The sequence below is a fragment of the Schistocerca nitens genome, chromosome 8 (assembly GCF_023898315.1).
Source record: "Schistocerca nitens isolate TAMUIC-IGC-003100 chromosome 8, iqSchNite1.1, whole genome shotgun sequence".
NCBI lineage: Eukaryota > Metazoa > Arthropoda > Insecta > Orthoptera > Acrididae > Schistocerca > Schistocerca nitens.
The window spans coordinates 35,488,046-35,513,980 of NC_064621.1; the positions used below are offsets into that span (position 1 = coordinate 35,488,046).

The 25,935-nt window shown below is 42.0% G+C and overlaps 1 protein-coding gene across 2 annotated transcripts in view; it reads right to left on the minus strand.

The window, feature by feature from the left end:
• Positions 1-25,935, minus strand: part of LOC126199264 (myrosinase 1-like) — a 152,431-nt gene that overhangs the window by 19,009 nt on the left and 107,487 nt on the right. For both annotated transcript variants that reach the window (XM_049936068.1, XM_049936067.1), the window contains 3 exons: positions 24,087-24,202; positions 16,421-16,555; positions 1,855-1,961 (listed from right to left, as the gene is read on the minus strand). In XM_049936068.1, the coding sequence (XP_049792025.1) occupies positions 1,855-1,961; positions 16,421-16,555; positions 24,087-24,202 (358 nt within the window). The remainder of the gene's footprint in view (positions 1-1,854; positions 1,962-16,420; positions 16,556-24,086; positions 24,203-25,935) is intronic.

Below are 25,935 nucleotides of genomic sequence, written 5' to 3' on the forward strand. Positions count from 1 at the left end.
CCTCTGATGAGGGGTGGACGCCCAACCCCACGGCGTCTGGACGCGGTTTTACCTTGAAGACACTCACCACAGCACTCCTCGAACACGCGACAACTCGTGCAGTTTCCGAAGTGCTCTTGTCGAACCTCTGGGCAATCCCAGTCTGCCCTCTGTCAAATTCAGATAGATCGCGCGCCTTCCCCATTCTGCATACGGACTGCGCGCTCACTGATGCAACGTGCACTGTCCGCGTGTCTGACTAGCAGTCATTTCCCTCCCACTGATGCTACTATCGTTTGGACGGCTTTATACCGATAGTACGTCGGTGGTCACAAGGCTCTGGCTTATCACTATATGTGTTGTTGCTGACTCTCTGGGCACGAGCTGAACATGAGACAATTAATCAGTCCTCAAGGAAGTAAACTGGAAAACCAGTTCAACATCAGTAGAAGACAAGGCGTCTGTATAGTAAATTTAGATATTTATTTTCCCACGTCATGTCAGAAAAATCTGTGACTAGGATTTTTTTGTTAAATCTTTTATCCTTACGTGTATGTTGTCATTACTTTGATTTGCTTTTGTATAAAAAGTTTTAGTCCATAAACAGACTTCACACACAAGCAACTTTCTTTAATGATGGTATTCACCTCGAGTTTGCTGATAGATGCTAAAACCAAGATGACTAGATATTTCAGCGATCAATTTGTCCACCTTCTTCAGGAGAGAGGCTATTGTTGCAGTGTCCCACTGAACACTGATGCTAACGCTGGAAAGCTTCGTCCTATACAGACACCCGTACCCTACACGGCGCATGCGCCGTCCAGCACAGGTGCTGGCCCAAAAAATGGGACTGTGGTGCTGCCCATAGTCGAGCATCGGCATCAACGATGTGTCGCATCAAAGACTATCCTCAGATGCCCGGGTCGTCCGCACCAAAGAACGTTGCGATTTAATGCAGCACAACACAAGGTTTCATGTCCTGCTAACAGGAAGTACTTCTCTCTAATAATCAAGCTGTCTCCCAACCTAATTCAAATTCACTGCTTGTAAACCGGACGCACCGGAAACTATTAGGGTCTCACCTTGAAACTTCCCCTTTAGAAAAATTTCTACACGACTGTGCTTAAACTGACGCACAATATTTTTTTTAGCGCAACGCAATCTGACTTTCAATAACCCTACGAAATAATGGCCCTGACTAACATTAAACTATACCTTTCACAAATCACTTACCTCACAAAAATCTTCGCTACTCAAGTTACTGCAATACAGCGAGCGCCACTACTGCCAGCTAAATAAAAGATTCAAACTATGGAAGGCACTAACTACTGATAGGGATAGTTAGCAAATGAAAGATATTAATAGAGAACAAACAATGTATTTACCTTGATATCATCATATACACATATATATATATATATATATATATATATATATATATATATATATATATATATAGAGCAGTTCATGACAAATTTCAAAACTCCGCCATCTCTCTCCCCACATCCACCACTGCTGGCGGCTCACCTCCAACTGAGCAACGCTACGCGCTGTTCACAGCCACCTGCCTAACACTACAATGGCGAGTATTACAACAATGCAAAGCAGCCACAGACTACACACAGCACAGAGCGCTACGTAACGTTGCCAATAAGAAAACATAAACAGCCTACTTACAACCTGATTTCACGCCGTGACCCTCGTTTAAACAGTGCCCCTCTACTGCCTACTTTTCAGGCAGTTGTAGCTTCGTGCAGCCTTCATTAATGATGCTAGCACATTTTGTTAAAGAAATATCATCAAGGGTGTATATGAAGAAAACTGAAGCACGACCATAAATTGTAACAAATATTCTAGACAGTGGTTATTACTCACGAGAATCCGCCAGTCCATTCCAAATTGTCCATGAGGCTCCAGGCGACGTATCCAATCACTGGAACACCATCAGTGTTAACAGCTTGTAGGACAGCATCAAGATAAGACTGCAAGAGAGAAATTAATCTTGTACATAATCTGAAAGATTGTACCCTGTGTAGGAACATATTATAATGTCCATCTTTTGACCAAAATTTAACTCCATTTTCCTGATTTACTCAATGTAATTTTGAGGAAACTACTCTCCCAGAGAAAAGATATTTGCTGAAATTCGGTGATCTTTGTCTCAGAAATGAAACCTGTACTAAGAAGTAGATTTTCTTACTTTTGTAATAAAAAATGATATCACCAAAATTTACGCAACATCAATAAACATACTGTGCTCATTCCATCTCCCTCAAGAAAGCTGTGTATAGATCAGTACTATACAGAACCTGGAAATTTCTATTTCAGTATACAGAACCGCCGCAGGAAATGCAAATAGTAAAATGCACAGCCATAAACGTTGGATATGACGCTATACTTATCACACAATGCCACAACATACAAAAAGTAAACACAACAAAAACCAGCAAACTAAACTTGCAATTGACGGGGTCCCAAAAATTAAATACGTAAAAATGCCAAATCTTGGTATGTCTGATGAATTACGTTGTCAATTCAGAAACACATGTGTAAAAATGAGCTTAACAACCGCTAGCAGTCTAAGTAGCAAGCTTATTCACCGTACAAAATCATTAATTACATATCTTGACATATGTGGCATTTAAACCATTACCAGTAGCCAACGCAACAAATATCATATACGCCAGACTGGAAGAAACATCAGAACTTCAGAAATCGATTTAAAGAGCATATATACGGCTGCAGACTGAAGAAATGTAACAAATCACAGCAGCAGCACACATTAAAGACATGGACGACCCTTTGAAAATCACAGACAAGCTGGAAATTTTGCGCAAAATCTAAAGAAAGTAAAATAATATGTGTAATGGAAGAAATGGAAATATTCTTTCGTAATACAAGAAAAAAGATATTCTTAATGAGTTAAGTGAACACAAAGCCTTAGAATTCTTCAGCAGCCTTAAGCCGATTCTAATGCAACAAGTTTAAGATGTGTCAATGTGAAACAAATGACTGTCAAACTGTCAGGCCGCTATATTGTACTAGTGTAAATTGTTTAAGTCTATGTAGGAACGTTGTGTACAGATAAATACACCCAATACTGTGCCAGACTAAGCAATGAAATAATGCAATGCTACACAACAGTTTCATCAGTGTTTCGATAAGGCGAATGGAGCTTTGGGACCGCAAAATAGCAAGTGAAGAACTGATACAATAAAAGTGTATCTCACGCGTATCGCATAATAGCAACTGATGCAAAACTATGTGCATCTCACACAAGCTGTTGTGTCAGCTGCAAGAAACAACGAGGCACAGCTCCACACCACCAGAAGACATCAATGGACATCTATTTCTCGCCACCCACTGCCCCTCCTCCCTGCAAATATCCCAATAGCTACTCCAGCAGCAGAAAAGTAAACAAAACAATAGCGTACGTTAGTTCAGATTAACACATCTTCTCTTTAATCAACACATTTCTGTACACGTGGGCAAAACGCCCTTGAAACGTACTGCAATATGTTAAACTAAATATAAATTCTCTTAAGAGACTCTGGTGAACTGAATGGGAAACTCAGCAAGACTCTCCTATGCAACTATAACCTATGTATGAAAAACAAGAGAATCGCTGAACAGGAGGAAATGATTGGTGCCATATAGGCTGAATTAAACATCCCAGATTTGAACTAGATAGGTTGAAGTGGGCAACAGATGGTGGTCGGCAGCAGAAGAGATCAGGAAACATGGGTGTGCAGTATGCCCGATGGTGCAGTACAAATTAGGAACAACGTAACATCACAAATATTGTGAAACCAAGTGCTAGGATAACGTTACTGTAGTAGATGAGTTGGGAAATAGCATAGCTAAGGACAGAAATTACAGCATTAGAGGTAACCTGGATGAAACAGAAGTCGAAATGTCAATGAAATGTGAGTTATTTGGAGGTCCTACACAACAAAGAGCAACCCTGGGTTATCACTGTTGTGAGGTGTGTGAACAATGAATTGAGTACGCTGCTGCTGACTGAAAACGAATCTCTTATGAGTAAACAGCCTGTTGCTGCAACTGGAAGATGTGTGTATTCTAGACATGGCCTACACCTAAACAGGAGAGGGGAAGATAGGTTAGCTGTGCTTCTTGCAGATAATATACAGGGACCACCATCACACAAAGCAAAACCTCTGAGGTTACTTGTGTCACAGAGGTACCTTTTTGAGTTTAGACACAGGGTTCAGGCACCCTGTTTTGAAAGAAGTGAAAAATGCTTAGTTAATGCACAGTAACGTAAAGTTTGCTTATTTCGTTAGAGTATCTGAGGACAGTAATAAGTTAGAAGAGCGTCTTGTTTATTTCAAAACTTTTGAGAGGTCTATGCCTATTTGAAGACCTCGTAACCACAGAGTTGGATAATGTACATATAAAAAATTACACTCGAGCAGCTTACTCAAGCAGAGCTAATATAGCAAAAGAGGAGATTTTACACATATCAAGATAGAACACAAGTTCAAAAACATTGAGACAAGTAGATTTTGTAGCGTGTGTCCTCGTGAATTCACAGTGAAAAATAGTTCACTTTTAATAGTAACTGTACATAGATCCACACTGGGAAATTTTGAACTGTTTATGAAATTTGAATTCACTACTATGCTATCTGTGAGATAGCAGCAAGCTCAGTGTAAATTTTCTAAAGGATTCTGATAAGAAAAAGATCTGAAAAAGATATTTGGATCTTCAAACTTGATCTTACAAGGGCAGGCCGCCAATTGTGAAATTCTGATTCGATTCGTACTGCGCATAATAAAAGCCCATGGCCAGAGGTGTAATGTGGCAGGGCACCAAGATGCACTTCTCAGCCGTTGTCGAGAAAATCGACAGTTAAAAGAAACCGTTACGGTGAAATACTCTCTATGATTAATACATTTCTACAGCGTCGTGGCGCAGCTGTAAGCGCTCGGGTTCGTAATCCGAAGGTCGCCGGATTGAATCTCGCGCCACGCAAACTTTTTTCTTTTAGTATTTGTTTTTTGTAATTCAAATGTGTGTGTATACACACACACACACACACACACACACACACACACACACATATATATATATATATATATATATATATATATATATATATATATATATATATTCCCGGCAATCAGTTGCAACAGTTATGCATATAATAAGTTGTTGAAAGTCGTTTGTCGTGGAAAAACTGGCGACTTCGAACATCATTATGTTTTCCGCAAACAAAGTTGTATTTCACAAATGTTATTAATTGTCTTCATAATGTTAACCACGTATAGTTAACGGAAGACGTAGAAACAATATTCCGAAACGAATACGTATAGCGTAAGTCAAACGTTCGAATTAGAATAGAGACCCCACGAACACAAATTTGCTGTGGCAGGTATGAAATATAAACTCCGTTACTCGCTCGTTACACTTGAAGGACAGATGTTGAATGGGCCGAAACGAGCCGCCGCATAACAGCGTAGTTGCCTGCTAACTTCGAAGGAAGGTAGATGCGGTCCCTAGCGCAACTTATAACATCGTCGAAAATCAGTGCGGACGTGAGAGCTTTGGTACACCCTTTAAACAAACGGAAAATCTGCCTTCACCAACATGAATAAGCAATTCATTAATAGTTTATATATATATATATATATATATATATATATATATATATATATATATATTTTTGAATTACAAAAAAATAATAAAGAAAGTTGCATGGCGCGAGATTCGATCCGGCGACCTTCGGATTACGAACCCGAGCGCTTACCGCTGCGCCACGACGCTGTAGAAAATTATTAATCGTAGAGAGTATTTCACCGCAACGGTTTCTTTTAACTGTCGATTTTCTCGACAACGGCTGAGAAGTGCATCTTGGTGCTTTGTCACATTACACCTGTGGCCATGAGCTTTTATTATGCGCAGTATGAATCGAATCTGAATTTCACAATTGGCGGCCTCCCCTTGTTAGTAATTAATTTTCTAACATGGATGAAGAAAGACAGAAGGACCCTAACTGGTAATGTTTTCTTTGATGACGTTCAAAGCCAGAAAGTAAACGTTTACCCAGTAACAAATACTCTCTCTGGTCGTCATGCGCAGTTAGGAGAGATAAGATAGTTCCTTAAAGCATTTATACTGATCAGTGGAAATAAGAATAATTAATGACTCCAGGACAAATGTTTCTAAGAATAGTTTACGTGAGTTGAACTGGAAAAAAAAATTATAATGAACCAAATGCTAACGTAAAGTTTAATCCATTCCATTAATAGTTCATATCATTATTTGAAAACATCTTTCCTCAAAAGTGAATCAGAAAGGACATTAAACAGGTATTAAAAAACCATAGATCACTAAAATGATTAAAGTAGGTGGTGTAAGGAATAGAAAAACGTATCCATTGGTCAGAACAAGGAGATATCCTGTTGTAGTTGCACACCACAAAAACTACTCAAAATGCTAAGATAAGCATTAAAAAATTAAGGAGCATGTGTATAACATAAGAAATCAGTAATTCCGACAGCAAACTTCACGCCCTGTGGAATGTAGCGAAACGAGAGACAGGACCACCAGCCACAGAACAGGGCCACATCACAACTGATCTGAGTGGAAGGGCTACAAGTGATGAGCCACAGGCAACAAACATATTTAATAACCAGTTCTTAAATACAGTAGAAATTATAAGGAAAAATAGTTAAAGAGAAATATCACAGCAGTATGTTAAAAAAAGCAACTCTCATAAAATTCAGTTCTATGAATGTATCACCAACTCCTCCTGAAATTAAGAATGTTGTTCTCTCAAAAATAGAAACTCGTCTGGTTTTGATCATGTTTCCTAAACAGTACTAAAGATTTGTTTCAAAGTAATAAGCCCTGTCTTATCTGAATTACGTAATTCATCACTGATTAGGGGCATTTTTCCAGAGAGATTGAAATATGCCGTTGTCAGACCTCGCCATAAGAAAGGTGACAGGAGGGACGGTAATAAGTGCAGATCTGTTTCACTGCTGACATAACTTTCCAAAACTTTTTAGAAGGAGATGCATTCAGAGTAGTACCACACCTGAGCTACAGTAACATCCTCAGCAGATCACAGTTCGGATTTCAGAAGAGTTTCTCTACTGGGAATGCCATTTGTATATTCACTCACCAAATTTTACAAGGATTAAATAATGAAACAACGCCATCTGGTATTTTCTGCAACCTATCCAAGGCATTTTACTGTGGGAATCGCAGAATTCTCTAGATAAATTGAATTTTACTCTCATTGATGGTATACTCAACCATTATGTCTAACGGAAAGGATGTAGAAAGTTGTACTTATTAATTCAATCAGTGCACTGCACGGACATTATTCCAACACGGGAGAAATCACGTATTGGTTTCTCAAAGGCTCAGTCTTTAGTCCATTATTTTTGCTCATATATTTAAACGATCTTCTGTCTAACAGTCAGAAAGCAGGATTAGTTTCTTTTCGAGATGACTCTTGTATTGTACTCGAGCTGAGCATACATACAGAAACAGAAGGAACGGTAAACAAGTTTCTTAAAAATATCATTGACTGGTTTTCTGCGAATGGTCTCACCATCCATTTTAAAAAGACCCAACATATTTGGTTCTGCACTTATGGGGGTACTAAACCGACGATAAACGCAACACACGGTGAGGAAACAAGAAATGGTCTGGAAACTTTAGAATCTTTAGGTGTCTCTCTTGATGAAAATATAAACCGGAAAAAGCACAGTTTGGAACTCATAAACAACTTAGTTCAACCATAACGACAGAATCTAAAACCGACTATAAGCGTTGGCAAAGACATTAGTTATGAATGCGCAGTAAAGCGTAGACAAATGACCGTAAAACATCATTCAATTTTTTGTACAAGATTTTGTTTCCCTCTCTCGTTTGTAGAAGTTTTGTTAAACTGTACTGCTCGGAGTATGACGGATACGAGTGTTTCGTATATTGTGTGTTTCTGAATAAGAGAAGACTTAATAACAGCATTAAGCATTTTTATTAAAGTGAAATAGAACCAAGTTAAGAAGAATTTCTTATTTTATATCATCTAGAGAGGCTCTGGTGTTCCCTGTAGTCGGCTGCCTGCATCTACAGTTGAAATGGATGAAAAGAAGTCCATGGTCATATTTTCGTAAAATTAACAGGAGGAGAAGTTTCAGAAGACGAGAAACATAATTAAAATATATATAGTGATGGACACAGAAAAAGAAACAACGCAAGGTAAGGGAATGAACAATACACGCAGAACATCTCATAATAATGCAATTGTACTAATATTCTCTTTTCATTGCAAGCGAAAGGACAATTACCAATCAAATTTCCTTCATTCTTTCTTTTAATTGTTTTTGTTTTTTATTATAATACAAATCGTCGCCAGAACTATTGCAGTTTTCAGGTTTCGACATTTTCACAAAAGAATAGGAACCTTGCATAATTGTAAGCCTATAATTAAACGAATATTGTGAACAATTCTGAACCACAAGAATAACATGAATGCACAAACCTTTCATTTGTGTATAAAATGCATAAAAATGACATCTACACACCTCACTGCGTTCAGTGTAGCGAAATTCTTCGTAATCAGTTTGTGAGATGAAAGCAGTTTCGGTATGTTCTTGGCTTCTCGCATAACAGAAAATAATATTATGTAAAAAATATGGTTATAATAAATGTTTCAACGGCAAAGAAGCAGACAGAGGAAAATTCCAGACGATACGTGGAAACAGTGTATGCATTTCACTACCACATTAGCCTACCATCAAATTCAATATCTGTAAACTTCTATTGGTTCATCACGCCTTTCCAAAGTTTTGGTATCTGACCCACGAAAACATTTTAAATAATTGAAGCATAATTGAAGGTTTTATTAAAACTCTATAGTTCTTTGTTTTTGCTAGTTTGATGCAGCCTCATTGTCACTGGCATAATCAACTAATTTTATCAATCACACGCGGCTAAAATAAGGTTTCAGCAGCTGAAAATCAAGAAAGGGTGAGTCCAGAAAAACAGTCAACGTTCGAAACATTTCTCAGAAGAAGAGTCTCCGTCAATTCATATGGAGCTAGTCCCGTGTGAAAGTTAGCGACACCAAATCCGAATATTTGACCACGTCCGTACAGTAATATCGGTGCTTTTATGAAGCGACGCGTTGCCTGCTCTTTCTGTCACTTTGATATGGCTATGAGTTCCGAAGGTAAGCGCCCATACTGTCGTTAAGATTTAAGCTTTCTGCAGTTTATCCAAATCGATTAAGGCAAATTCTGGCATAGAGTCCTAAAACAAGCAAGGAAGAGGTGAATTTTTTAAATTTTCATTTTACCATTACATTTTCCAGTTTACGCTTCTTATTTTGTATGTCTTACGATTGAGGATGTAATGCAATGAATGACTTGCCAAACAATATACCACGAGCAAACTAGTAAGAATAATGATTACATATGCACAGTATCCGTTATTTCGTTTTGAATACAAAATATCTTGTTCACTATAGGGTTTGAGTGGTTGCCGATAATATTCCAACTAATGAAAAAGTTTGCAGAGACACATTCATGACTTTCCGTACAATTATTCGGGGACTGCTTTTCAATTAAAGGTAACATTTGATCTCAAAGAATTCTTCTTCATAGGTTAGGAAGAGACAAGAAAATGCCACGAGCAGTTTCTCAGTCGCTCAAAAAGTTTACTGAACGTAACAATTATACTAAAAGGTATCAGATAGATTATATAATAGTAAGTCAGAGATTTAGGAACCAGGTTTTAAATTGTAAGACATTTCCGGGGGCAGATGTGGACTCTGACCACAATCTATTGGTTATGAACTGCAGATGAAAATTGAAGAAACTGCAAAAAGGTGGGAATTTAAGGAGATGGGACCTAGATAAACTGACTAAACCAGAGGTTGTACAGAGTTTCAGGGAGAGCATAAGGGAACAATTGACAGCAGTGGGGGAAAGAAATACAGTAGAAGATGAATGGGTAGCTCTGAGGGATGAAGTAGTGAAGGCAGCAGAGGATCAAGTAGGTAAAAAGACGAGGGCTAGTAGAAATCCTCGGGTAACAGAAGAAATATTGAATTTAATTGATGAAAGGAGAAAATATAAAAATGCAGTAAATGAAGCAGGCAAAAAGGAATACAAACGTCTCAAAAATGAGATCGACAGGAAGTGAAAAATGGCTAAGCAGGCATGGCTAGAAGACAAATGTAAGGATGTAGATGCTTATCTCACTAGGGGTAAGATAGATACTGCCTACAGGAAAATTAAAGAGACCTTTGGAGATAAGAGAACCACTTGTATGAACATCAAGAGCTCAGATGGAAACCCAGTACTAAGCAAAGAAGGGAAAGCAGAAAGGTGGAAGGAGTATATTGAGGGTCTATACAAGGGCGATGTACTTGAGGACAATATTATAGAAATGGAAGAGAATGTAGATGAAGGTGAAATGGGAGATAAGATACTGCGTGAAGAGTTTGACAGAGCACTGAAAGACCTGAGTCGAAACAAGGCCCCGGGAGTAGACAACATTCCATTAGAACTACTGACGGCCTTGGGAGAGCCAGTCATGACAAAACTCTACCATCTGGTGAGCAAGATGTATGAGACAGGCGAAATACCCTCAGACTTCAAGAAGAATATAATAATTCCAATCCCAAAGAAAGCAGGTGTTGACAGATGTGAAAATTACAGAACTATTAGTTTAATAAGTCACAGCTGCAAAATATTAACACGAATTCTTTATAGACGAATGGAAAAACTGGTAGAAGCCGACATCGGGGAAGATCGGTTTGGATTCCGTAGAAATATTGGAACACGTGAGGCAATACTGACCTTACGACTTAAGAAGCTAGATTAAGAAAAGGCAAACCTACGTTACTAGCATTTGTAGACTTAGAGAAAGCTTTTGACAATGTTGACTGGAATACTCTCTTCCAAATTCTAAAGGTGGCAGGGGTAAAATACAGGGAGCGAAAGGCTATTTACAATTTATACAGAAACCAGATGGCAGTTATAAGAGTCGATGGACATGAAAGGGAAGCAGTGGTTGGGAAGGGAGTGAGACAGGGTTGTAGCCTTTCCCCGATGTTATTCAATCTGTATATTGAGCAAGCAGTAAAGGAAACAGAAGAAAAATTTGGAGTAGGTACTAAATTCCATGGAGAAGAAATAAAAACTTTGAGGTTCGCCGATGACATTGTAATTCTGTCAGAGGCAGCAAAGGACTTGGAAGAGCAGTCGAACGGAATGAACATTGTCTTGAAAGGAGGATATAAGATGAACATCAACAAAAGCAAAACAAGAATAATGGAATGTAGTTGAAGTAATCATGGGATGCTAACGGAATTAGATTAGGAAATGAGACACTTAAAGTAGTAAAGGAGTTTTGCTATTTGGGAAGCAAAATAACTGATGATGGTCGAAGTAGAGAGGATATAAAATGTAGACTGGCAATGACAAGGACAGCATTTCTGAAGAAGAGAAATTTGTTAACATCGAGTATAGATTTAAGTGTCAGGAAGTCGTTTCTGAAAGTATTTGTATGGAGTGTAGCCATGTATGGAAGTGAAACATGGACGATAAATAGTTTGGACAGGAAGAGAATAGAAGCTTTCGAAATGTGGTGCTACAGAAGAATACTGAAGATTAGATGGGGAAAAGAGGAGTTTGTGGCAAAACTTGACGAGAAGAAGGGACCGGTTGGTAGGACATGTTCTGAGGCATCAAGGAATCACGAATTTAGCTTTGCAGGGCAGTGTGGAGGGTAAAAATCGTAGACCAAGAGATGAATACACTAAGCAGATTCAGAAGGATGTAGGTTTCGGCAGGTACTGGGAGATGAAGAAACGTGCACAGCATAGGGTAGCATGGAGAGCTGCATCAAACCAGTCTCAGGAATGAAGACCACAACAACAACAAATAACAATTATTTGTTTATAGCGAGACCTCCATATTAATATGTATGTCACATTATCTAGATAGGTGTCTGACTGGACCGTGGGAGTGAATCCCATTAACGTGTTACATGAACTACACTCCTGGAAATTGAAATAAGAACACCGTGAATTCATTGTCCCAGGAAGGGGAAACTTTATTGACACATTCCTGGGGTCAGATACATCACATGATCACACTGATAGAACCACAGGCACATAGACACAGGCAACAGAGCATGCACAATGTCGGCACTAGTACAGTGTATATCCACCTTTCGCAGCAATGCAGGCTGCTATTCTCCCATGGAGACGATCGTAGAGATGCTGGATGTAGTCCTGTGGAACGGCTTGCCATGCCATTTCCACCTGGCGCCTCAGTTGGACCAGCGTTCGTGCTGGACGTGCAGACCGCGTGAGACGACGCTTCATCCAGTCCCAAACATGCTCAATGGGGGACAGATCCGGAGATCTTGCTGGCCAGGGTAGTTGACTTACACCTTCTAGAGCACGTTGGGTGGCACGGGATACATGCGGACGAGCATTGTCCTGTTGGAACAGCAAGTTCCCTTGCCGGTCTAGGAATGGTAGAACGATGGGTTCGATGACGGTTTGGATGTACCGTGCACTATTCAGTGTCCCCTCGACGATCACCAGTGGTGTACGGCCAGTGTAGGAGATCGCTCCCCACACCATGATGCCGGGTGTTGGCCCTGTGTGCCTCGGTCGTATGCAGTCCTGATTGTGGCGCTCACCTGCACGGCGCCAAACACGCATACGACCATCATTGGCACCAAGGCAGAAGCGACTCTCATCGCTGAAGACGACACGTCTCCATTCGTCCCTCCATTCACGCCTGTCGCGACACCACTGGAGGCGGGCTGCACGATGTTGGGGCGTGAGCGGAAGACGGCCTAACGGTGGGCGGGACCGTAGCCCAGCTTCATGGAGACGGTTGCGAATGATCCTCGCCGATACGCCAGGAGCAACAGTGTCCCTAATTTGCTGGGAAGTGGCGGTGCGGTCCCCTACGGCACTGCGTAGGATCCTACGGTCTTGGCGTGCATCCGTGCGTCGCTGCGGTCCGGTCCCAGGTCGACGGGCACGTGCACCTTCCGCCGACCACTGGCGACAACATCGATGTACTGTGGAGACCTCACGCCCCACGTGTTGAGCAATTCGGCGGTACGTCCACCCGGCCTCCCGCATGCCCACTATACGCCCTCGCTCAAAGTCCGTCAACTGCACATACGGTTCACGTCCACGCTGTCGCGGCATGCTACCAGTGTTAAAGACTGCGATGGAGCTCCGTATGCCACGCCAAACTGGCTGACACTGACGGCGGCGGTGCACAAATGCTGCGCAGCTAGCGCCATTCGACGGCCAGCACCGCGGTTCCTGGTGTGTCCGCTGTGCCGTGCGTGTGATCATTGCTTGTACAGCCCTCTCGCAGTGTCCGGAGCAAGTATGGTGGGTCTGACACACCGGTGTCAATGTGTTCTTTTTTCCATTTCCAGGAGTGTATATAAATAAGTGATAGATATTTTAATTATACTATGTGGATTTCATAGTCTGGCGTTTGTTCGAAATGAGGATGAGCAATTTTAGTAAACAGATAGCTGCAGCTAATATTAATGTGGAAAGTTGATCGTGCAAAAAGGCATCCACCTAAAAAAGTCTTTCAAGAACTAAAATGAAAGCTCAAGAAAAGCTGTGAATAAGAATTAGTGACCGCTGCATGTTTCTAAACCATGAAGTTTCTTCCTTCGCTACACTAACAACTAATAAAATGTTTCGAATCAAGTACCTGGAATACTAGTTGACTAGGATTGAGTTACCACTAATCTCCATCAGCAATAACCAATTTTCAGCAATTACTAAATACAGAAGTGAACGAAGTTTCTTTTAACAGCAGTTTATTCTTGAAAGAAAGCTGTTAAACTCTGAGGAATAAGAGAGTATAAAGTTGAGACGCATGCCAACTACATTTCCGTGCGGGACAGTTACCAAGCTGAACATTTAGAAAATGCAACAGATCTACTGAAGAGACTGCCTACACTACGCTTGTCCGTCCTCTTTTGGAGTACTGCTGCGTGGTCTGGGATCCTTACCAGATACGATTAACGGGATACATCGAGAAAGTTCAAAGAAGCGCAGCACGTTTTGTGTTATCCCGAAATAGGGAAGAGAGTGTCACGGAAATGGTACAGAATTTGGGGTGGCCGTCCTTAAAACAAAGGCGTTTTTCGTTGCGGCAGAACCTTCTCACGAAATTTCAATCACCAAGTTTCTCCTCCGAATGCGAAAATATTTTGTTGACGCGCACCTTCATAGGGAGAAACGATCATCCTAAAAAAAGTAAAGGAAATCAGAGCTCGCACGGAAAGATACAGGTGTTAGTTTATTCCGCGGGCTGCTCGAGATTGAAATAATAGATAATTATTGTTACGGTGATTTGCAGAACATCCATGTAGATGTAGAACAAAGAGATTTCGCAACAGTTGCCTTTCTCCCAGTTTTTGCCAAAAATTTTCGTCATGGCGCAAGGGGAACTCCATTGGTATGATGCCATAGGGGCTTCTAGTGTGTCTAGGACATTCAGAAGAAGACTGTATCATTTTATTAAAATAAAACTATTTTTCTCTCCGGAACTATATTTTTACTGTAGGTGTTTTAGCGCTAGCTCCTTCAGTTTTTGAGTTCGTAAATGACAATCCTCATCACAGTGCCTTGTTTTTCGTACATGACAATATAAATTTACAAAAACATGTAATAAAGTAAAAATTGGTTCACAGTTTCAGTGCGGTATAAAATATCTTTTTACACAATTTCGTTGCGAAATGTGCTGTTCTAACTGCGACTATATTTCAGCATCCTGTATATGGCAATTAACTAAAAATTGATGCTATGCGATACTTCTCGCGATGAAACTTTCAAACGGTAAAACGAATTTTAGGCCGGTCGGTGTGGCCGTGCGGTTCTAGGCACTTCAGTCTGGATCCGCGTGACCGCTACGGTCGCAGGTTCGAATCCTGCCTCGGGCATGGATGTGTGTGATGTCCTTAGGTTAGTTAGGTTTAAGTAGTTCTATGTTCTAGGGGACTGATGACCACAGATGTTAAGTCCCATAGTGCTCAGAGCCATTTGAACCAATTTAAAACGGTATATTGATAATTTTCACTTATGGACCGTCTGACAGCAACTGAATAAAACACAATTTTAGTGTCATACGCGTTTCGCCTTTATTTTCTGCAAGGCATCATCAGTGGCAGGCTGCGTAGACAGTTTCTTACATATTACGCTCCTGTTGCATTTTTGGTGTTGTTCTTCTTTCTATGAGCGCCAACTTGCTGTTTTTTCCACATTCCACAGCACTATGCTAATGTAGATACAGTAGACGTCAGTCAAGTCAGATGCAAAGAAGACAAGGATTCCTGATCAGACTCTTATAGGGTAAGATCAACAGCAGCAGAAAATAGAATAATAGGAGTAGCTCGATATGGATAGGAAAGTAGAACAAAGAGTAAGTTACTGTGAACAGTTCAGTGACTGGATTATCCTCATCCGAATAAAGAACAAACGAATGCCAACGACTTTACAAGCATAAGAGAAAATTTTACGCAGGCAGTTCACCGTTAATATGTAAAGAAAAATGAAAATCTAATAATTATTAAGGATACGAGCGCTATAGTAGTGGAAGAACTGAGAGACAGTTGATAGGAGAATACGGGCTCGCTATCAGGAATTAGAGAGAAGAATAACTTCTTCCGTTCTGCAATTACAGGTAAACAAATCCTTGGAGACTCACACGAGAAGGAGGTATAGTTGCAGAACGCCCGGAGACACGGGAAGATACCAACTGGATTTCATCGTGGTGAGACAGACATTCCGAAACCAGATATTGGACTGCAAAGCGGACTCAAGAGAAAATGCAGACCACACAACAATTAAGTAATGATGGTAAGTAGGCTAAAGCTTAGGAGAATCTTCAGGAAAAATCACTGTATAAGAAAGCAGAGGACTGAAACTTTGAGGAATAATGATGTGCGTTTGAATTTCTCTAAGGTTGTAGGTCTGCGATAATGAATACCAGAACAGGCAGCTTAGTTGAAGAGAATGGATACCTCTGCGAAGGCCAATGGAAGAAACCTAAAACAAAAATGACTCCTGGAAAAATGTCCGAAGGACAGCTTCAACGTAAGGAAAAGTGATTTCTTTCAAAAGCAAGTTCGAGCACATTAGGAGTGGAAAAGGAAATTCACACTTAAATGTGGAGGAGAGTGTGCTTTGGCGGAAAGTGTACATTGGGGGCCTCTACAAGGGAGATGAACTGTGCGCCGATATTGTAGAAGGAGAAATGGGAATCGATTTGGACGAGGTAAGACATTTCTCGTTTTTTGTTGCTTCCTTTGTTACGCGCTAAGCACTCATTTTTTCAACACACGTTTGTGATTTTTTGTAAGGGCAGCGGAGAGCCCGTCTTCTCACTGTACTCACCACGTAGTACTCGATGCGGTCCGTGTCGTTGAGCCCTGCACCAGTCCGGAGGCCGTTCTCCGTGACCATGACCTGGTAGCCAGGGTACTCGGCCGCTATCCAGTTCAGAAGGTTGCGGAATCCCGTGGGGTAGTTCTGAAAAGCATTAGAAACCGTCAGCGAGAAACTGTAAGAGAGTCCTCAAGCCGAAATGCTAATGTACAGGGAATACTTATTGCTTATCTGGACACCGTCAGGGACAAGAGTTGCAGGGAGGCTACCCCCCCTGAAACTAAAGTAGGTTCGTCGTACCCATTTATTACTTGAGCATTATGTTGGAATTTGCGGAAGCAGCCCCTGGTATCTGGTTATCGTCGGGAACTACAAGCGCCGAGAGCACCGTTTCGATTACCGCTAACGACCCACATTGTTTTCAGCGTAAAGATCTCGAAGAACATCCACTCTGTCTTTTGGTGGTAACTAACAGGTCAGTTTACATGCTAGCTGCTCACATGACAGGTGGTGAGTTAAGAAACCTCGACAGAGCAGGTGTCCCACTGTTGTCCTTGTAAACGCATTCACTCACACATTGCAAATATTTGTTCATGGGTAAGATTCCTATATTGTTTTTCACTAAATTATAGACATTTTCAAAATAAAGCTAAAAAACTAATTACAAATGAGTTAAACTCAGGACATGCTAGAATTAACGTCTGTATAGGTTCAAAAATAATTCACTTCAAAATAATCTACCATACTAGACGATAGGTCAGTAGCAGTATTGCATAGAGAATTTGAATATAAATATCGACACAAATTTCTCATATTTAGCATTGAAGATGGTATAGACTTACTGGTACCTAACTCCTACTTTTTAGTGGTGACGTTTTGCTTCAGAAGTTTATTTTCATTAAGTATCAAATTGCAGAAGCCCGTACAAGGCAGAAACTTTTCTGTTTCTAACTTGTGTCTGCTTCTTTTTCACCTGTCCACAAAGCTGTGATTACTAAAATCTCTGTTTGGATACATGAATTAGAACATGGAATAGTTTGTGAAAATTCAACCAAGATGTACCAATAGGTAGTAATGTATGTTTGATCTTGAAGTTCCACACTATGTTTGTTGGTCTTAAGGTGAGCTGCGATGTTGGTGCTCCTTCATCATCCAATGCTCAACTTCGCACCACACTCAGCATTTTCACTGTGTCATTTAACAAATGAGCGCTCTTGCCGCATATACCGTTTAGCTTGCAGGTAATATTAAGATAAAAGTTATGTAAGTCACAGCCGCAAGCATTGGGAACGTTAAACTACAGTAAAATAGTACCACTAAAATAGCACAACACACCGTTAGAAAACATGCAGTTTTACAAGATCGCGACACCATCGAGTTTCCGAAAGAATCTAAATTCAGTCTAAGGGAAAAAAATAAAATAAAAGCACCAGAAGGAATTATGCAAATGGGTTGGTTGGTTGGTTGGATGATGGACCAAACTACTTGGTCATCAGTCCCTTTGTCCTGGAACAGACAGTGCTATATATATGACTGTAGATTAGACATAGCTTACTGTGGAAAGCCCAAGGGAAGGAAACACTGGGGTCTACGAATAGTCAACGATGGCGAGATAAGGGACAAAAAGAAGAAAGATGGACAGAGGAATAAAGGCAGGCAAGGTGCCCCATCTAAGGAGCAGCCCCCAAAAGCAGACTGCCATGAAGGGACATACATCCCCCAGCCCTGCCACTTACCAGAGGTACTCCAATCAGAAATTGCATAGGAAAGACTAACAACACCGACATGGCAAGAGAAGCACCGAATTCTTAGTCTCTTTTATCACGTGTAGATTGTTTGCTGAAGTCAGAGTGAACCATTCCATATTCTATGTTCCTAAAACTTGACATTGTAATACCGATAGGAAGTCTGTCTCCGGGATACCGATCTCAAGAGTCAGTTTACTGGTAGCCAGTTTGTCCAGGCTATCAGCGAGTTGATTTCTCAGGATCTCGACGTGGTCTGGGGTCCAGACGAAGGTCACTGAGCGTCCACATTCTTCAAGGGCATGCGGGGAATCTTGGATAGCCATGACCAAGGGATGGCGACTGTAACACTGGTCGTGACTAAACTGCTCAACAACTTACTGTCGACGATAAGGGACTCACCAGTGCAGGAATGGATATCCTCAAGAGCATGAGGGATGACTACAAACCCGGCAGCAGAAACACTACAGCCATCCAGAAAAGGAGTGCAGTTCAGTGTGCCTCATATGGGTATAAGCAAAGACCACATGACCAGCAACCATTGAGCCATCAGTATAGACTACTTCTGAACCCCAGGATGCGCCAAGGATTGACAAAAATTGGTGACGTAGGACCTCAGGACGGACAGAGTCCTTCGGACCACGTGATAGGTCAAAGCAAAGCTGTGGCCGACGGATGCACAATGGGAAAGTACGTGCGTGGGCCTGGAGGAGTGGTAGAAGACGGAACAACTGTTCAGATATGTGGGAAATGGATTTCTGTCTTTGGAAAGAGTAGATGGTACGTCAGATGATTATGGGAGCTGGAAACATCGGTATCAAAACTGACAAGCTGTTGTTGGCGCCTAATCCACAATGGAGGGACTCCAGCCTCCACGTGTAAGCTGTTCATAAGGCTTGTTCAAACACTCCTGTCGCAAGTGGAATCACACAGTGGTGTATCTGATCCTATATCCACAATGCTGAGGGCGACGCCATACTGTAAACCAGACTCCCATAAACAAGATGGGCTTTGTAAAACTGCAGAAGGGTAGTGCAATGTGCACCCCAGCTGGTGTTAGTGAAGTGTATTAATATGCAGCGAGCAGCGAGCACTTTCGCATTATCTGGCGAAGATGAGGAATCCATGTCAATCAAAAATCAAAGACCAGACCTAAAAAGCGATAGGCTTCCGCAACATCACTTGGTCGTAGACGTAAAGTTCTGGTTATGGGTCTTGGTGACTGGAAACCGAAAGCCATGGGTGAGGAAACATAGCTGCGCCTTCATATGGCGCCTTGTGGCCGACGTTCAGAGACGCCCACATAAAAGAAGAGGCAAAAATCGTCAGCATACCAGGAGGGTGATACTGAGGACCCCACAGCTGCTACTTGTCCGTTGATGACTACTATGAAGTGAGGGACATCCAGTACAGGGCCCTGCCGGACCCCATTCTCTTCTATATGTAGGCTACTGTGGAACGCATCAACTCGAACCTGATGTTCTGGATAAAGATCGGGAGCGGACGCTAGAGGCCCCACTCATGTAATGTAGCAAGTATATGTTGCGGCCATGTGGTGTCATAAGCCTTCTGCAGGTCGAATAAGTCGGCTGTAAGGTGCTGACGTCGGGCTAAAGTTGTTAGCATGGTGGACTCCAGGTAAACCAGATATTCAGTAACCACCCTGGGATGGAGACAGAAGACCCCGAGTCTCAAGGGGCTAACACAGCCGCTGGCTCACCATGTGTTCGAGCAACTTACACAGAGCATTGGTGAGACTAGTGGGGTGGTAGCTGTCCATCTCTAGCAGCTCTTTACCAGGTTTCAGCACTGGGACGATAACGCATTGTGTGGCTCCAGGTGGCGTGTAGTAAACAATAATTGCTTTTGTTCTACCTGCTGTTCTAGGCCATGAAAGGCAAGTTGATAATTCTCAGATGCAGAGGCTCGAGCAGAATGCAGAGCAAAATGTTCAATGATGGCGTCTGGATCAGTGCAGACAGTGCCATTCTAGGTAATAGCAGATACATCAGCAGGTGTCTGGCATCCGTAGAGACCCAAACCTGCGAGGGGGTGGGTACATGGTCTGATGGTTCAAACATGCTATTCCCAGCATTCTTGTTTCCATCGCTTTATTAGGTGGCTGACCTGGGGGTGGAGATGTTTAAACATAATGAGGTGCACCATCAGTGGGTGCCGCTTATGGGGCAGGAGAACCCACCTACGATCTCTAATGGCCTCTGCGATATCTGATGCATAACAAGGTACTGTCCTCCGATGGGAGGGGCCCAAGGAACAATCGCCAAATAAGGTGCCAAAACAATGGCTATAGTTGTATTCTTGACTTCCTCATTAATGTCTCCTTGAGGCTGGGAGCAAGGACGATAGCAGAGGCGAAAGCACCCCAATCAGCATTGTTGAGAGTCCATTTACGAAGGCGTCCACAGGAGCGATGTTGAGGGAGGGAGACGAAGATCAGGAAGTGGTCACTGCCATACAGTTCATTGTCGACTCTCCAGTGGATGGATGGAAGAAGTCTAGGGCTGCAAATGGAAGGCTCAAGTATCGAGCAAGTCCTATACACCACAATGAAGTGTGTGGGTGTACCAATATTCGAGAGGCAAACGTCAAGCTGTGCCAGTAAATTTTCGATGTCTTTACCATGGACAGTGAACCTGGTTTCACCCCACAAAGGGTTATGCGCGTCGAAGTCACACAAGATTAGGAAATGTGGGGGAGCTGAGAAATCAGTGAAAACTATATGTTCTGAGACACATCACCATCAGGAGGGAGGTAAACATCGCAAATGATAATATCCTGAAATTCCCTTATCTGAAGAGCCACAGCCTCAAAAGGTGTATTAAGAGGTACAAGTTTGCTATAAAGAGTGTCCAGAACATATGTGCAAATTCCACCCATTGCCCTGTCAAAGGTAGCGCGATTCTTATAATATCCGCAGCATCCAAGAAGGCCTGGGTCTACGTTGCTGGAAACCAAATCTTGTGGATGACAGTGCAGAAGTCAGACGAAGCGCTTAAAAAATGCAGTAGCTCAACCAGATGATGGAAAAAAACGCTATAATTCCACTGTAGATTAATGTTGTCGATGTCCTGTGAAGCCATGAAGGCACCAAGGAGGCAGGTCCCTGGGGTCACCTGCTGCCACTGGTTGAGGGGTAACCAACACACACAGGGTCTGGGTTCTGTTGTGTGATGAGGCCACGGGCCTCAGGGGCCGCCAGAACCTCTGCTTCGGCCATAGGAGTGGAACAGGCGGGATCTGGTGCTGTCGGCACCACTGGACTCTCCTTTTCCTTTGAGCTAGGAGCTGGCATTGCAACACAAAGACATCTGCCGAATTTCAAACACTTGAGGGGGTAGGGGGCAACGTATAGTTTCACGCCACATTGGTATACCACCATCTCGACCTTTTCAGGCAAAGAACAGCCCTCAAAGGCCTAGATGAAGGCACTGTTAGTAACCCTATAGTTTTTGCCCCATATGTACACAAAGCACAAACTGAATATCCTGTTGCTCCAAGTTGGCACGTAGCGCGTCGTCAGATACCAAGAGCATGATGATAAATGGTGACCTGAATCACATTTAGACTATTATGGGGAGTGACAGTCACTGTTACGTCACCCAGCTTGTTACAAGTGAGCAACGCCTATGACTGGGTGGGGGATGTTGTTTTGATCCAAACTGACCCTCTGTTCATTTTAGAGACGGCTGCCGTTTCCAGAAACTTGTCTTCTACGTTCTCCCCAAAGAATAAGAGCTTTGTTGTGAAGAAGGAATTCCCACCAGCCCTTGTGCAAATCAAGTAATGGAAGGAGTACTTTTCCACTTGCCGCTTAGCCCTACATTCCGCCCATGGCATAGCCAGGGAAAGGAAAATCTTAAGGTCATATCTCTCTACATTAAAAGAGGACTTCCCTTCCATTGAGACTGCTTGAGCCACATGGCCACCAGCGGGGAAATAACTTCATCCACTTTATTTGCGACTCATTTGTGGCTTTATTTGCGGTGCCACCCACTCCAAACTAGAGCACTCCTCATGGACTAGCCTTAGAAACACCTACTTGGCCAATAATCCGTTTTTCAGTTCTCATGCCCAAGTCACGATGTGCACATACTCCTGGCACATATGGGAAGTTTTCAGCTCGGGCACCAGCAGTGCGAACCCTGCATGGCCTCGGGGGCCACTACTGTGCAGATACTTGACCCTCCCCCCCTCCCACCGATTACAGGATGGCTACCATGCTGGGTTTTGGATATACACTGTACTGGGCAACCCTCCCTGCACGATCCGCACTTTAGGGAAATTTTAAAAATTGATGGTAGTTCAAACTCAACAATGGAGATCATGTATTTCTTTAATGAAACTTTGTAGAGAATACTGAAAGGGGAACTCGAATCCAAAACATAAGCCAGATCAAAACAGGGTCTGCGCCAGGAAAACCTTTTGATAGAAGGGGAAAGGAAGAGTGGAAGTATAAGCTTGCAGTGTGGAATGGAAGTAATACTGCAGAAGCTGGGGCCCCGTGGTAGGCAAGCGAGTATTCACAAAAGAATTATGAGCCCTATGGGGGTATGCGAATTGGGCGGAAATCGGTAGATGTGATGTATTTGTACAGAAAAACAAATCATTTCAGAAAAATTGTATGATTTATTTAACAGGACGAGCTCCACAAATTGAGCAAGTCAATACTTGTTGGTCCATCTCTGATCCTTATGCAAGCAGCCTTGGCATTGACTGATAACGTTGTTGGACGTCCTCGTGAGGGATATTCTGCCCAACTGGCAGGTTAGGTTGTCAGCATCCACAGCAGGTTTGAGGGCTCTGCCTATAGAGCTCCGAAAGTTCTCAGTTTGAGAGAGACACCGCGCCCTTGCAAGCTAAGGTAGGATTTAGCAAGCTCGAAGACAAGCAGTAGAAACTCTCGCCGTATGCGGGCGGGCATTATCTTGTTGAAATGTAAACCTGGGCTGGCTTGCCGTGAACGGTAGCAAAAATTAAGTTATGTGTGTGTGTGTGTGTGTGTGTGTGTGTGTACACTTGCGTGAATACTATCGTGGGTATGTGTATATCATCCACACCGAAGAGTAAGCACCTGCATTATAACAGGACGTGTGATACAATGTACACTTTATTCAAAACCAATATACAGAAAATGAAGTACATACCGGTGGCGAAATCGTTACAGAAATGGAAACTATTCACGTGACTAATTCCATTATTTTTTCGTAGCCTATGGTCCAGAACGTAATTTTTCTGTTTATTTATTAGCTTTTTGTCTGTTCTTTACAAGTTAAATGCAGGCTGTATTCATTATTACCGTACTCAAATTACTACTTCCAATAGCCAATATTGATGAAATTTGCTCGGGAACCCAACAGAGTAATGCGTTCGTTCTGAAGCGACGTTTCGACCGGTTTCTTACTTGTTGTCTTCGGCTGAATGTGACGAATAAGAAACTTGTCATTCTTCAGTGAACTATCCTGGAATTCGCGTCAAGTGATTGTAAGCAATGACGAAAAACTTAAGCTAGCAAACGCTACAGGACATTTTTTCGAACGCACATCCATTACTTAGCGATTTTAAGGAAGTTTGGAGGGACTATTTGGCTTCGTGATGATAATGACACTATGATGATAATGACACTATGATAATGACACTCAGCGGAATATTCGGCATTATGAGCTCCATAGCGTGGAACAACGACAATCAGCATACTTCTTTCTTATCACAAACATAGTTTCCGTAGCCGCAAAAAACTACAAGAATGTCCTACTACCTCTCTGCAGGACAACAGGCGTGTTGTATGTTAAAATATTGTATCATTTCCAAAGTCATTGTGAAAATGAGTTTTGTTGTGTTTAGTGTGATGTTCTCCAGTAGAAGTAACATAAAATGGCCGTCTAGGTGGTATATACAGTTTTTTTCCATACCTGTGTATCAACTAGGACGGTCCCCGTATCCCGAGTCATGGAAGGCGATACACCTTCCTCGCCGGATATCACGAATTTTGTGGCATAATGATTTATTCCGAAGAAGTCAGACGTTCCTGAAACACAAAGTCCTCATTAGGCACTGTAATATTGCTAACGTAGAAAATAGATCAGATCACATTATTATCTTTGTGGTGAATAGAGCCTGTAGAATTTCCGAGATGACAAGGTAAGAAATGAGGAAATAAGAGGACACATATTCATTATATATAGACTACAGTTATAACTGACCACGTGGTATAATAGTTAGCATTTATTTGCTAATTACGCCGAAGTGCCTGAATTGAATCATGGAGACTGCTTCACATTTTTTCCCTGATGGAAAGGTCTAGAGAAATCTATATCTCTGCGCCAAAAATGAAACATTTCTTCTGTCAGTGTTTTATTCCTCTACTAGGTAGCTGACGTTAATAACAGGCTGTCGCGGCCTACCACAGAGATATTTTCCGTGATCATATTTAGTGCTCGCACTGCGAGATAACAGTGCTCGCTACTTTGAACTGCAGCGTGACTGCACCTAGTGGAGCAACCCGCTAAGACTGGGTAACCAATTCGTCTTACCGGACAATAACTACCGCAACGCAGTTGTTTACTGACTTCAAGTACATTTTGAGACTGCTGGCGAACGACAGTATGCAGGAATGTACTCAGTCGAATGACGACTCGCAATAGCGTTACGTAGTAGCAGAGTCCTCACCTGTCACACCCACTGCATTACGCTATGCAAACACGTCGTAGACATTCTTAAGAGTAGTGGTTGCAGCACTTGGGGAACGTAGTCACTCAATTTTTCATTCGCGTGTATGAGAAGCTCATCTCCAAAAGATACCACATTCGAAAAACTGAAAAATGAGGTAACAGGTGGGTGCGTTACTTGGAACCATTACCTGTGTAACAGTAACTGTTATGTGTGTCAAAGTGTGTCAAAGCGTACCGTATCCGCTATATATTGCCCTTTAACACTTGCGATTCACGCCGGAGAGTATCAAATTCAGTCTTATTTCGTTTACGAAAAGTACCAAATCCCTGTAGCCAATCGTTGCTCTTCTTGGTAATGACGTCAAACACAACATGGCCGACATTTTTTACATGAAATTCTTTTATGTTGCAAGGACATGTGTGAAATTCTTTTTTGTGAGCATTTTTTATTAAATTATGCAGTCTGGTATATCAGATGAATACTACGAATCACCAACGGAGACTGGAAATCCAAGGAAAAGGTTGGCTACATGGCCCGAAAAAGTGGAACACAAATGTCGCGAAACAAAATAAGCATGCAAAAAGGCTAGTGTAGGGCCTCAAATGAGTTGTGACCATGACAGTGGCCTCTGCAGTGCTGCACACTTATCGCCAACTGAAATTCAGAATTTACATGACAGTTTCTTTAAAAATAAAGGTTCTGTTTCAGAAAAGAACTTCAGTTCCTCATCCATTGACCTAATTTCACCGGAGAGGCGCAGACCCAATTAGGTAAATGGTAAAGGTGTCAACAGTCAAGATGGCGACGTCTGTAAAATACTTATATAAAGTAAAATCTGAGACTGGAATTGTAAACGTGCGTCGAGATATATTTCTAAGTGTATCGAACACTGGTAGGCGAATGGATGAAAATATTGCAAAAGCAAAACAGCGGACGGGCGTTATTGGTCCAGTGAAGAGAGGTGGGTCTAGACTGAGGGCTGAAGTAACTTCAGGAATAGACTTCTTACCGCATTCAATTATTAAAATGGAGAGAAAAGCGTTAAAGCCGAGGGGCAGCACTGGGGACACAATATGTTCCTGTAGACCT